Source organism: Antechinus flavipes, chromosome 2 (assembly GCF_016432865.1).
Source record: "Antechinus flavipes isolate AdamAnt ecotype Samford, QLD, Australia chromosome 2, AdamAnt_v2, whole genome shotgun sequence".
In the NCBI taxonomy this organism is placed as follows: domain Eukaryota; kingdom Metazoa; phylum Chordata; class Mammalia; order Dasyuromorphia; family Dasyuridae; genus Antechinus; species Antechinus flavipes.
In genome coordinates, this window is record NC_067399.1 from 159,219,792 (window position 1) to 159,235,196 (window position 15,405).

A 15,405-nucleotide genomic window follows, 5' to 3' on the forward strand; every position below is an offset into this window, starting at 1 on the left:
AGAAACTTCTTGATTCAAGGCAATCCCTTTGCCACATGATGGAATAAGCAAAAATGTCTATCTGGTGTTTTTCACAGTTACAACTAGAATGGAGTGACTGGAATTTCGTTTCCATGGTACCAAATTTAGAAAGTAGTGATGACATTCACTGTTCCTCAGCAGCATAGAAGTCATAGAGATAAGCACCTAGTTAGGAAGAATAAAGGAAGCTCCTTCCTTACCTCCATCCCTCCCCAACTCTATCCCACTTCACACAGCTTCCACGGCAGTAGCTTTATACTGATACCCCAAGCTCTCTATTTTCCCTCCATGGAGATGCTTGATGTCTTCCCTTCCACATTTCTTCTCAGCAGTTTGTAATACTTTTCAAGAGGGCTGGTTAGGAGTTACCTTCATATTTCCCACTATTCACTCTTTCCCATCCTACGAGCTTCTAGTATGACACTGCCTAAGAGCTTTATAAGGAGGAAAAAGATCTGATAAAATAAATTACATTGTGTATTACCCATTGCTTTTCAAAAGCTTAATCAACTGGCTCCTTCCCTATACTCCCTCAGCTTCTCTTATCTATTCATTCTGCTCTTCATTCTGCTCTAGTCACAACTAGTCATCTTGTTTTCTGATGCTATTCTTGTCTTCTTGGAATTTCTTTTCTTCTACCTACTGAGACTGAGTCACTTCCATCATTGAAACAATTTTTAAAATGTTTCCTTCTTTTTAGTTTTGTCTATCAATCCTAGAAAAGCATTTCTTGGTAAGATAAATGATAAGAGACTAGACAAATATCACTGCCATCAGCATGAGAACTTCCCATCTCTCTCTGTTTGTCTCTGTCTCTGTCTCTCTCTGTATTTAAACTAAGGAAGATCCTTTGACTGTAGAACCAGGACTCATTCCACTATATCTCGCTAATTGTAAGATAAGCTGTAATTCCTCAGCTTGGAATTTAATGACCTCCACAATATGGCTACAACCTCTTGTCCAGTCTCATTTCAGACTATTCCCTTTCCCATCCTATACATGGGAATTAGGATCCCACTCCTTTAACATCCTTCAAATTCATTAATTCAAATTTATCAGACTAATTTTGATTCCAGTAACTAAGTACACAATGATTTATCCTTTGTAGATGACTAATGCTTATTAAATCAAATGAGACAGGATTGATATAGATATCCTCAGAGATTCATTTCTCCCAATTCCCAATTTTACTTGGAGTTTTTCCTTTATACATTTATCTTTCCTTATGTCTAAGCATCATCTCATTGAATTTAATGACTGAAAGACTGTTTAATAATGGTTAAGCCAAAGCAACAGATGCCACATCATAAAACGAAATTCCATTTTTATTTAAAAAACACATGAAGTCATAATTCATCATGGTATGTATTCAACTCAAAATGGTAACTGACAGAATCACAAAAATCTCAGAGTTGCAAGGGATGTCAGAGGCCATCTAGGAAACCTATAATTCCTTGAGGAAGCCCATTGGATTCTGTAAATCTCTAATAGGAAGATTTTTATTACATTTGCCTACTGTTCTGAGATCTAACTTCTGGGACCAAACAAAACAAATCTAAATCCCACTTCTGTATATCAGCCCTTCAAATACATACTGGAACATTGCTATTATGTGTCTACACCCTAATGTAACCCCAATCATGTCTTTTCTTTTTCGGACTAAATATCCTCAATTCGTTAAATGACTTCTCCCATGATATGAACTCCAGGTCCTTCGTCTTCCTGGTTGCCCTCCATTAGCTAGTTTCCATTTATCAATGTTCTTCCTAAAATGTGGCATCCCAGATTAAACATAAGACTCCAGATGTATTCCAGCAAAGGCAGAGCATATTAAACTACATCAGGTAAAAAATTGACTCTATTGTACAAACAGATGACTATCACAGAGTCTGTACCTAAAATTGTCTTTATTCTTGGCTAATGTAATGTAATCTTATTTTAAAGTAAGTGCACACTTGTGGAAAGGGCAGGAGCCTGAGAATCTGAAAATCTTGTTTCTTGTCCTATTTCTACCAATAACAAGCTATGAGATTTAGAGAAGTAATTTCTCTCCTCTTGATCTGTTTTTTTTTTAATTTATAAAAGAAGGTGATTAGATTAAAAAATCTCCAACCTAACTTTTAATTCTAAAGTTTTATAATTTATAACCTTAAAACTTATTTTATAAATATATTTTATAAAATTTCATGAAAAGTTATTAAACCAGATGATATCATTATGAAAATTTTTTATGGCAAAAGATACATCCAAGCAGAAAACTTTGCCCAAAGTACCACTATACAGAACCTTTCAAAAAGTGATTAAAAACTCATTCCAAACATGCATTTTCCCAGTCAATCAATTCAATTTCATGAGTATTTATTAAATTCCTACTATGCAGTGATAATACAAAGTTCCAAAATCCTGAAAAATAACAACAAAAACAATAATAAATAAGAGCTAACATTTATTTTATTTATTAGAGGTTTACAAAAGTCTAAGTACTACCTACAACATTGTCATTTTGATCTTCTTCAAGTATGAAGGACAACAATTAACCAACCAAACAACATATGCTATCTCATTAGATCATCACAACAATCCCATAAAGGATCTGTCATTATCCCTATTTCACATGTGAGGAAACTAAGGCAAAGAGGTAAAGTGACTTGCTAGTTTTGAACCAGAACTTCCTGAATGTAAATCCAGTACTCTAAGTACTAGTCCACAGAGGTACCTGAAAAACCCTAGTCTTCAAGCAAGGAATTCATATGTACTTCTATTTAGGGGCTGGGTGGAGGAAGGGAAGTTGGAAAAGAAAAGGAGCAGTACAGCTTGCAACATAATAAATAAAAATAAATAAATACAAAAAATTGAGGAGAGAGAAAAACATCAACAACTAGGAGAATCAAGAATTGCCCTTTCCAAGTCAATCAATTACTTCGGTAACCCAGTTGTCCTGGAATGTTATCCTACCTCACCTCCATCTCCTAGAACTTTAAATAAAAGTGGTTACCTCCTTCTTCAAATCTTTTTCTGATACCATCTCCACATTGTTAGTATTTTCCCTTCTGATATTGCTTCATATTTACCTATTTCTAATGCTTTATCCAATAAAATATAAGCTCATTGAAGACAGAGACTTCTTGAATGCTGGCAACCCAACTGAGTATAACAGGAAAATTATTTACATGACTCTAGGAAAGGGGGGGAAATAGATTTCTCGAATGGATTTTACTGTAAGTGAGTTCAAGGGATAATGAAGTGAGTGCAAGGGGTAATGCTGTAAAAAATTGCCCTGGCATGGGTTAAATAAATAAATAAATAATTTTTTTAAAAAAGGATTTTACTGTGGAATGCAAATTTTTATTTCACTGCTTAGCAAAAAAGGAAAGAAAACTCAATAACTAATCCCATTGTATTTAAAAATAAAGAAGAACTATTCAAGTGTTCGGAAAATGCTATTAGGGATTAGGAATCAGGCATGCTATTTTCAATATTTAGCCAACATGTGCTTTCTCCACATTGAATAATTCTTTACATGGTAAAGAAGAAAGTCTGATTTTGTTACATGATGTTGGGGAAAAGATATGTCAATATTTCCATAAAAGTAGACACCAGACATCTCCTCTCAATATTTCAGCTATCACCTTGGAGGTTCTAATGAAATCTAACAAAAATGATGAGGTACAAGAAGTCGTGAAGGTGGGGAGTGATCAGGAATGAATTCACAGGCTCAAACCATCCTCAGGTCAAGGGACAAAGCTTTACTGTGACATTCAGCAAGAGAGAAAAGTTGTAGAGGGCTGAAATTCTTGAGTCATTGCACTGAGGTCAGTTCAAGCACTTAGGGCTAATTACTGATTGGACAATACTCTATGGGCATGTGCTTGGGGAATGGCCTTTTCCACTATCCTGTGCTGGCTCGATAATTGGTGTATACAGAGAATTGTAGGAGGGATGAAGAGGTGGAGACTAGCCAGGGTCACTTCTGGGCGGGAGACGAAGAAGGAAGGTTGCGGAGATTCTGCTTCCATCCAATTCACTTCTACTCCTAAAGACCAAGAATAAAGACTAAGGGCTTTTGCTTATCCTGACTCCAGCTGATTCTAAGGTATCCAGGATGCCAATGCGGTCATCACAAAAAGTTCCCTAGCAGAACTCATAATTAACAAGGGGAGAGGTAGAACCTTTTATGGGAAAGAATCCAGAGTAAGATGTGCTACTATTCTGTGTATCTAAGTTAATCAATGGTAGTCATGTACATTCTGTTTACACAGGATACAGGATAGGATGGTGTCAAGAATTGACATCTACAGCTTAACCTTCAGGTTGTATAAGATAACAATAGGCCTTAATATAGGATAACTGTGTCAGTACAAGATAATTCTGTCAGTACAAATTAATTCTACAAGTTCAGTTTGTTCTTCATTGGGGCCCACTCAGATATTAGGTTGCTTTTGCTGGAGTTTATTCAATCAATTCCACTTGCAAAATCTCTACATATTTAGATAACTACTTTTGAGTTCACTTAATAGACAACGAGATTGTGAACTATGAAAAAAATAGAATATTGCATCTGTCTCATATTTTATGTCTTTGGAAATAACATAAAAACTTAGTGGACCTCTGAATTTGGGGCCAAATATTTGCCATGCTGCCCATGACTTAAAATACATGCAAGCTAAGCCATCTATCAGAACAACATTAAAGTTTAGAAAAGATATCACAATTTAGAGGGATAGTGCCAGCAAAGCTTCAAAAGCATTCTGTTAAACCTACCACCAACAGTCCTAGCAAAAAGTTCCATCTACCAGGAACTTGGTATATTGAAAAATTAGAATACTAATTCATTGCTGGTAGAATTGTGAACTTATCCAACTATTCTGAAGAACAATTATACAAATTGTATACAAACAAAAATACAAATTATACAAACAAAAAAGGAATTGTACAAAAGAATTTTTGAACTACCTATACCCTTTGACCCACTAATACTATTACTAGGTCTATTTTCAAAGATGATTAGGGAAAAGGAAAAGAACCTATATATTCTGAAATGTTTATAGCACCTCTCTTTGTGGTGGCAAAGAACTACAAATTGCAGGGATGCCTATCAATTGGGGAATAGCTGAACAAGTTGTGGTATATGATTGTTGATGAAGCACTACAGTTCTACAAGAAATGATGAGCTCAATGATCTTAGAAAAACATGGAAGGACTTGCATGAAATAATGAAAAGTGAAATGGGTAGATCTAAGAGAATATTGTATATAATATCAGCAATACTGTTTTAAGAACAACTTTAAACAAATATGTTATTTGGACAATTATAAGTGCCTAAAGTAACTATAAAGGGCATATGAATAAAGACACTATCTGCATTTATATAAAGAATTGATAAGCAGATATAAAAATAATTTCATATGTAAATATACATGTATATATGTTTATATATAAATACACCTATTTGAGTGTGTAATAGTGGTGGCCATCTCTAGGATGGAGGGAGAAGAAAAGGAAAAAATGTTTCCATGATAACTTTGTTGTATATTTAAAATGAATAACAAGTTGGACATAATACATTTGTAATTTTTTGTGTAATTTCCATTTTTATTATGCTATGTTATGGAAATGCTTTCTTTATTCCATAAATTAAGAACTTTTAAAAAAATAACTTGTCCTTGGAGTATACTTTCTAAAGCTCCTGGATAGTTCCTCTTTTCCTTCCTTGTCTCCCATATTTTAAAAATGATATTAAAGTTTAAATTACTATGTTTAAAGCTTGCTCTTAAAGCACCTCAACTTTTCTAGAGGAAAAGTGCAACAACAATGAAATTTAAAAAATAAAGTCACCACCCCAACTATCCCCTCAAGAATGACCATTAACATAACTGTCATACTGGCCCAATAATTTTAAGTTTCTGGTTGTGATTTAGTACTATGACCTATTATGGAAGATTACAGCATACCATTTTGATGGCTAAGTCACAGAACATCTTTACTTACTTCATTCTTATACTTATAGGCTACTCATGTAAAGAAGGTAAATAAATGAAAGGATTCCTACTTATTCCCCACAGTGTTAAGGTAATTTTAAATCCCTGATGCACTCCAACTGCCTGCCATGGGTCAACATAGTAAAAACCTTACACACTCATTTATCAACACGTACCACTCCATCAGATGGGGAAAAATGATATCCTCTATTTTCATTTCATCTTTTCTCTGTTCCAACAGATAGATAAAAAATGGATTAAGCATGCAGCCCACGTTGCTAACAGAACAATAGGATTTTTAACCTGTAAATCCTTTTACCAACTGGCAGAAATGATTATGGAACATCTCTCTCTCTTTGAACCACCTACTTGGAATTCAAATAAGGAAGAATAGGGAACCACAAAACACTTTTTCAATCAATTATCCTCTTAATATAGTGTGCCTATGGAATCATAGCATTTGAAAGAAACTACCATAGTTGGAAAATAAGTAGCCAGCTCATTCTTACCAGGGTCAGTGCAGTTTTTACCATGCAAGGGTTCTGTATTCTCTGGAATCAAGGTAGTATTCTCTTGCAGTAGTCTTCTCCCACTCCACTTGTCACTTGTTTCCATATAATCAAAGATATAATAACCTATAAAAAAAGAGAAAATAGCCCTATTATTATTATAAGCCAAATGCTTTAGAAGCATTATTTCTTTTAACAATCATGCCCTTGAGGTATGTTAACAGAATCATCCATTGTTTGACAGGGCTCAAACATGTCAATTCATTTTATTCAGGATCACTCAACATTTTAACCTTGTATTAAAAAAAAAAAAAAAAACCCATGACCTATAACCCACTCCAGTTCTCAGTCAACATTGCCTCTGCTTTACTGGCTTTGAAAGTACAATCAGTCTACTTTTTAGTACATCAAGCACAGTTTGACATAGGAGATAGAAAGGAATCTTCAAATATATGCAGTCAAGTACAACTAACAAGTATTGATCTGAGTATGAATATATGTTATCCAGAACAAAACCAAGAAAAATAATCTCAGGATTATGTTAGAGACTAGATCAAGGGTTCTCAAAATATGGATGGTATTCCCTGGAGGTCCCCAAGACCCTGGCTGGGGATCTTTGAGGTCAAAATTATTTTTCTAATAAAACTAAGATTTTTTTGCCTATTAAAATACTCTTCCCTTTCCAACTCTATACGTTTGAGGCCATATTTTCTTTCAACTGAGAAAATATATCACAACAGATTGAATGCAGAAGCAGATATGAGAATCCAGATGTCTTTTATTAAGCCAGACATTAATGAGATTTGGGGGGAAAAAAAGTAAAACAATTCCAGTTTTCCTGCTAATTTCTTTTGTTTTGAAAAATAATTATTCTTATTAAACATGTTATTTATGTTAATATGTAATTGATTTGTTATAATTAATTAATATTCATTAAAATTTTCCATTTTAATTTCAAATATGGAAAACATCAATAGATATAACCCACATGAATAAAAGCTCTTTGAGGTTCTCAATAATTTTTTAAAAGTGTAAAGAGATCCTGAGACCAAAAAGGTTGAGAATGACTACACTTGATCAAAGCACAAAAGATTTCCTTTGTAACTTATTTTAGCCTCATGCTGCCACCATAATACAGAATGTAAACCCTGAAGCCTGGAATGAATATATCAATTATAGTTATTCTTATTATAATTAGGTCAAATCAAGCCACTATGGTTAATTTAATTGAAAGACAGTATGTCCTTAAATCCCAGAGTCAAGAAGAGTTAAGGTTAACTTCTGACTTGGGATATATACTGTCTCTTTACCCATGGCAAGTCTTTTAACCACTCAGTGACTTAAGAAATTCTCCTAAATAAGTAGCAGGAAAGGAAATCATCTACTCTGAGAGAAGCCACCATTGAGAGCTCCCCATAGCAATAGAAACATTGGACTCTCTTACCTCCCTACTACTGTATGGCCTCCCTCAATGCCCCCATAAAATCTCTAAACAAACCACTCTCCAATGTAAACAGTCTATGAACATTTAAATCTTGAATCATTTTTGCTATGATTATTATTTTATTTTTTTAGATTATTATATTAGATTTTTATGGAGCTTTGTTGATTTGCAAAGCATTTCCCCCAAAAACCCTATAGGATACTTAGTAGAGAGGATATTTTCTCTTATCTCACCAGTGAGGAAATTGAGTAAGTTGACCAACTGTGGTCAGTTGGGATTCCAGCTTTAATTTACAGATTACACATGAGCTCCACTATATAGCAAATAGGAAAAAAATTAAACCCCAGATTCAAATGAAGGGACTGTTATTTATGCAGCACATGTTCCTAATAGGTAGCAAATTAAATGTTTGTAAGAGTATTTCTTTTTAAGAAGAAGGAAATCAAGAACTAACCTGTGTTATGATGGGAAAAGCTCTGGACTTGGATTAGTAAGCCTGAGTTCAAATTCGAGTTACTTGGAATTCTCTTTCATTTTATCCTCTCTTCCTTAATTCTTGGTTTCCTTAAAGTCTCAGTTAAAATCCCACCCTCTACACGATGCCTTTTCTTATCCCCTTTAATGCTAATACTTTGCTTCAGTTGATTATCTCCAAAAGATCCTGTATATAATTTATACATAGTTGCTTGCACATTGTCTCTTCTATTAGATTGAGTACTTAATAATAGGGGCTGTCTTTTGCTTTTCTTTATGTCCCCCTAACTGCCTGTTATAAAGTAGGTGTTTAATAAATGCATCTTGATTAATTGACTGATCTAAAGTAAATTAAGCTTCTTTCCTCCATTGTAACTAAATAATCTCTGCCCACCTAAATTAGGGGACCAAATGAGATAATATATATGAAAATATCTTAACAAATAAAGATCAATTCAAAAATATAAGGTATTGTTATGATAATTATTAACTGATAATCAAAAAAGGAAAAATTCTGTATGCAAAGTCAAAAACATCCGAGAAGACCAGGCTAGATATTAGATTCGATAAAGCAGGTAGGTGATATAGTCTGAAGTTACAAAGGTTAATCTTCATGAATTTAAATCTGGTCTCAAACACTTACTAGTTGTGTGACTCTGGGCTAGTTATTTAACACTGTTTGCTTCAGTTTCCTCATCTATAAAATGAGCTGGAAAAGGATAAACCATTTCAGGATCTTCACCAAGAAAACCCTAAATACAGTCATGAAGAGTTACAAATAATTGAAAAAAAAACTGAACAATAACATTCTGGACATTGTGCTAAAATCTGGAAAAAACAGATATAAACAGTCCCTGCCCTCAAGGAATTTACATTCTAAAATGGGAAGATTATACATAACAAAAAAAAAAATGAAAATGATGCTGGCGACTGAGACTCAGATTAAGTGAGCTGATGAGGTCAGAATTATGATTCTCACCTCAGTCTCCTGGCTTATGTCCACTACATGACAAACAGGAAAAAAGCTATCCTCAGACTCAACTGGAGGAAATGTTATGTTGCATATTTTAACAATTGAGAAAGTAATTTAGGCTGGACTTCTTAAACTTTTTCACTTACAACCCTTTTTCACATAAGAAATTTTTACATGATCTCAGATATATAGATATAAAAATGGGCATACAAAACAAACATTTATTGATAATAAATCATAATATCACGACCCCCACATTCAGCAGCAATCCACAATTTAAGAAGCTAGGGTCTAAAGAGATAGGAGCTGAGGCAGTTTAGAAATGAAGATGGCTCTAAAAAGTACTTGGTGATGAAGAAAGAAAAGGGAGAAAGAGTGAAGAGAGGAGGGTGAACAGAGAGGAGATTGACTCTCTTGATATAAATTGCAATCGTTTGACAGCTTTGAGATGGACTATTGAGTGCAGTAGGGACTAAGAAAGGAAAAGAAAGGTAATCCAAACCACAATGAAATACTATTATTATGTCTATAAGTTCCTCTCTAAAGTAAAAAGCAGTCAGGTATGTGACTATATTAAAACTGAGGTACTTTCACAGGTAAATGCAGAATAAAAAACTCAAAGTATCTCTATTTGGTTTCAGAATTTAATTCTCTCTTTTGGATTATGTGCTTTTGATGGATGAGAATGACACATTAATTTTTTTTAAAAAGAAATGTTTTGATCTATACACCTCACATCAGTTCTTGCTCTATGCACCTTCTTCTCCTTAGCCTAAAAGCTCTTAGAGGGCAGGGATCACATATAATTGCATTTAGCAGCCCCCAAATTCCACCTTTGATCTTTACAGGACAAATAGAAACATTTCAACCACTTTTCCAATGCAGTTTGAGCCCAGCAATGAGTGAGAAATACTGGTTTTGGGGCATTAGGTGCCACCTGGGATAAAACTGATAAACCAAGAGCATTGAACATCTTTAAAAATTGTCTTACAACTTATCCTCCCACTGCCCCAAATCTGGGGCATTTCCTCCCTGTCTCTTGCCTTTCATTAATGACCAGAGGAGTAGCTAGCCCTGTTCCCATTAGAAGCAGAAAGCTGTCAATTCCTTAGACCTTGCTTTTTTTAATAGGTTCCCATTTAGAAGTTGATGCCAAGGTACCTATTTCCAAGACAGAGGAAGATGAGACTGCACATAAAGGTGTCATGTCAGAAAAGGAGACAATGTTAAGGGGATTAGCATGGGCATTTGAGAAACCCCAAATGCCTATCCAGGGCAGTATATTACCTCATCCATACTGACATTAACTCACCTTCCTCACAATATCTACATCAAATTGCATAAATGGGAAAAGCTAAAACAAAACAAAAAATATGTTCATTGAATGTGTTTTAGGGGAAAGAAAGGAAGTGATTGTGTTGATTCAGGATGGATATTCTCCAAGGATACAGAAAAATATCTTTAATTCATAGTCCGAGAGAATTATCTGGGACACTGTACTTGGAGATAATGTACACATATGATGCATGCTATATACTATGTTTTAAATGCATTCACTATATCCATATACATGTATATGTATATACATATGTAGTATATATATAACACATATTTACATTTACAATAGTAAATGCCATATTTATTTATACAAAGCTATTTTCTATTATCATCACCTAATTGACATGGATTGTGATCATAGATTATAGATTTTTCAGAAGTGAAATATTGTTAGAGTTCAAATACATCATTTTACAGAGGAAGAGATTGAATCCCAAAGACATCAAAAACTTGCCCATGGTAAAACAGCTAGTTAATGGCACAGCCTAATCTGGAATACAATCTCATTCCTATCCCTTCCCCTAGATCATCAAATTATATTATCTAAATAATGTGAATGCCTTATAGAGTGACTGATATACTACTTATTCAGTGTCTTAAAAACTCCTATATAATTGGTTCATTTTCTAACATATCTCTTAAAGTTCCACTTTAAGAAAAAATAATGAATATGATGACTGAAGAGATATATATGACCTAAGCATCCTCTCTACTTCTTTGATGTGTTCCAAGTTATAATTCCCTGTAAAAAAGCCAGTATAGATTGTGACAAGACCATTGGCACCTCTAAGCATACTCTCTTATTTCGTTGTATATTAACAACCCTCACAAAAGACGTGTGAACTAAAGAGATCTTCAAGAACAGTCCAATGCAATTAATTAAATACACTATAATTAACCCTTGCTCTTGAAAGGGTCAAGGATTACAGAGAATAGTGAGATTTTTTTTAACACAGACTCAGACTTCTTTCTTCCATCCATCTTTTCACTTGTATAAAATTCACACACACACACACACACACACACACACACACACACATGCTCACCCCTAAAAGATATAGAATTCTCCCATGATTTTAAGTAATGTTGCTACATTTCAAGTTCCTCAGAAATAAGTGCCACATCTTATATTATTTTAGTTCTTTCTTTTATCCTTCCCCAGGTAGAGTGACCTATATAAAGGGCCGTTGAATGAATGAGTGAGTGAAATGATAAATGTAACAACAAAGCTCATTTGTGCCTAATCCTTTGAAGGGAAAAATCAACAGTGGTACCAGAAATGTTATCCTTGTATTAAATCATATAAGTAGGCAGATAAACAGAGCTGATAATTGCAGAAAACTGTATAATTTAAGAAAAATAATACTATTCATAAAAGGCTAAAGGGGGGGGGAGGTATCTGGTTGCACAATCAAGAGCAACCCATAGCATTCATTTGGCATTCTTAAATGCTTAACTAAATAACCAAAAGCCATCCATCTCAGATGTCACAGATGGCTCATGATATATGTTAAACATCACATGCATATTAATGAACATCAGTAATTTCAATCAGTCCTAGATGACTAAAATGTAACACTGTACAATTGAGCCCAATGTAAAATAGCTAGCATAATTCATCTCACAATGAAGGTATAATTGGAATATGCCCTGCCTTGTCTGAAACGGATCATCCAGCAGAAGCAATGAGGCTATTTCCAATAACAGCTACCTCCAAGATGTGAATTAATAAATAGTTTAATACCATGTCACATACCAAAGAAACTAAGAATAATCTTTTTGGGGGAAGGGAGAAAGCTAAAGTGAAGTAGATCAAAGTCATGACGCTATACTAATTTTGCCCATTGAACAAATTGCCTGTTTGGTTGTTTGATAAAGCTGATAAATGAGTAGAGTTCATTGTTCCTAATGATTCAGTAAATTGAAATCTCAAAGGCCTTTACAGAGGATATAAGTAAAGCTGAATCTCTTTGAATTCTCTAACTCTGAATCTAGTAAAACACACAAAACTGATGTGGAGCTTCTGAAGCAGAAAAACAAGCCCAATTATTATGTAAGAGTCCTGGACCACACCACTGATTAAACACCTTAAATAACTGGAGATGGAAAAAGCAATGCCCTTGAACACTTCTAACTGGCAAATAAATCTGTGTTTCAAAGTTTAGAATATAGTCAGATGAAGCCATAATACTCAAACATCAGACAGTCCAAAAATAACAGCAATCCCTTATAATTATGTATCTTCTTTATTTACTCAAAGCAGGCTCATATCTTGTTTCATTTGTTCTCAGGAGAGGATAACAGAGGCAATTAGTGTTAGAGCCATTTTACAGATGGAAAAAGTGACAAAGAAATAAAGAAGTATTTACAAAATGTTTTATGTGGTGATTATATTTATCATTATAGCAAGCAAAGAAAAAAAAAGGCAGTGATCTTATAAATGAATTATTGGGCTCAGAGAAGTTCAGTGCCTTGCTGGCAGCCATAATGTTTTGAACCCAAGCCTCCCATCTAAATCCAGCACCCTTTCCACTGGGCTCATTCAAGGTTACAGCCTGCCAGAACACATGGACAGCCGTGAGACTCATTAAGGGGAAGGAGCAAGCATTTATGAAAGGCCTATTATAAGCCAGGCCCTGTGCTAAGCACTTTACAAATATTATCTCATTTGATTCTCACAACCACCCTGTGAGGTAAGTGATATTATGATCAGTTAATTATGATTACAATTAAGGAAACAAAGCTTCTGAGAAGTTACACATGGTTTGCTCAGGGTCATAGGGATGGTAAGAGTGTGAGACCACATTTGAACTCAGCTCTTTCTGCATCTAGGCCCAGGTTTCTATTTACTTCCCAGCCTCTTTGAGGGATGTACAACAGGGAGATGCAAAATAGCATGTAGGGTCATGCACAAAAACAAGTGTGAGTGAAATAAGCAATAGGGTAAAGAGGAACAGGCATTGAAAAAACAGTTCCAAGTTCTAGGCTTGCAAAAAAGGCACAAAACAGCAAATTCTTTTTTTGTGAGGGCCCACTGGGTAAATGCATTCATCAGTCATTTATTTAGTAGCCTATTACTATTTGCCAGATACTGCCATAAGTAATGGTAATTTTTTTAAAAAGCTAGTTCCTGTTCTTGTGTGATTAAGATTTAATGATGAGCCACATCGGCTAATACTGGTTATTATTCACCATGTGCCCATTGCACAGTCAATAGAGCACTTGGCATTTATAAGTGTCTGTTATATACTAGCACTGTGTTAAGTGCTGGAGATATAAAAGGAGTTTATAATATAATGACTGGGCTTGCTTTTCTGCACCTCAATTTGGAATTAAAAGATCTGTTTTCAAATTCTACCTTCAAACTCTCTTGGGGCAACTCTCTGTGCCTCAGTTTCTCCCTCTGTAAAATTAGGAGCTTGGACCCAATCTGTGGCCACAGATGATAGCCACTACCTTCCTGAAAGGAGGGGACTAGGGGTATGGTGAGTGGGAAAATCACGTTAAGTCAATTAGCATTCATTATGTGCCTACTGTATGCACTGGGGATACAAGGATACAAGAGACAGTCTTTGCTCTCAAGGAAATCCCAATCTAGTGGAGGAGACAATAATTGTGTACAAACAAGATCTGTATAGGGCAACTTGAAGGCACTCTCAGAGAGAAGGCACTAATATTAAAGGTGGGATTTTACTGAGATCTAAAGGAAATCAGGGAGGTCAGGAGGTAGAGATGAGGGGGGAAAGAACTCCAGGTAAGGGGCACAGCCAGTGTCTTGCTCAAGTAACTGTAAGAAGTTCCAGGATAAATGGTCCTTTTGCTTGGCTTCCTTGTAGTTCTTGCAGAACAGTTTTTGAGAATTATTCCCTGTTCTCATCTTTCCAGTTTGCTGTAATTTCGCAGCTTTTTAGAAGGTCCTGCTACATGAAGCTCCACTTTAGCAATGTCAACAAAAACATTTGGCCCCGATCCATGGCATTCTTGGCTTGGGCATCTCCAGGCCCTGGAAATTGCATGTTGGCCTAATTAAGTGGGTGGGGGGGAAGGGGAGAAAAGAAATGGAAGAGGAGAGGAGACAATGGGGGGGGGGGTAACATGCTCACATGTCAGTGCATATGCAACCTATATGATTTCAGACTTGGAGAGGAGGAGGAAAAAAGTCTTGTTCAGAGAGAGCAGAGTATCTATTGTAAGCAAAATGAAGGAACATTTCTCAACCGAGAGGCTCAGGCCACATGCAATAAAAAAAATAATGCACCCAGTGCCAAGTTTCCATTACAAAGCTGTTCCCTGCCTTTCTCTCCAACAGGATGCCATCAAATAATGCAACAACTCTGTGAATAGAGGTTTGATGGCCAACAGACCTGCTGCACTTCTGTATCACTCTGAGAACCCTGCCTGGGGCTCCTAGACCCAAGCTGGCAGGTGACTGAATAGACAACCTGGCTCAGGGAAACAATAATACACCCTGATAAGAATAATGGTATTTTCCGTATGTGAAACACCTGTCTCCAAACTCCAAATCCATTCCAAATATTGGACTGGGTCCGAGAATAAAAGAGTAGGAGTAGCTACTCATTTCAGCAAAGTGCATTAACCCTTTCAGGGGCCTCTCAATACAACACATGTGGTAAGCATCACCTGAATTACTAATTCCCTTGAGAAGAA

General features: G+C 35.3%; 1 protein-coding gene across 2 annotated transcripts in view; it reads right to left on the reverse strand.

Annotated features, from left to right (window-relative positions):
* Positions 1 to 15,405, reverse strand: part of SLC24A3 (solute carrier family 24 member 3) — a 744,046-nt gene that overhangs the window by 636,890 nt on the left and 91,751 nt on the right. For both annotated transcript variants that reach the window (XM_051975857.1, XM_051975856.1), the window contains exon 2: positions 6,509 to 6,634. In XM_051975857.1, coding sequence (XP_051831817.1) covers positions 6,509 to 6,634 — 126 coding nt within the window. The remainder of the gene's footprint in view (positions 1 to 6,508; positions 6,635 to 15,405) is intronic.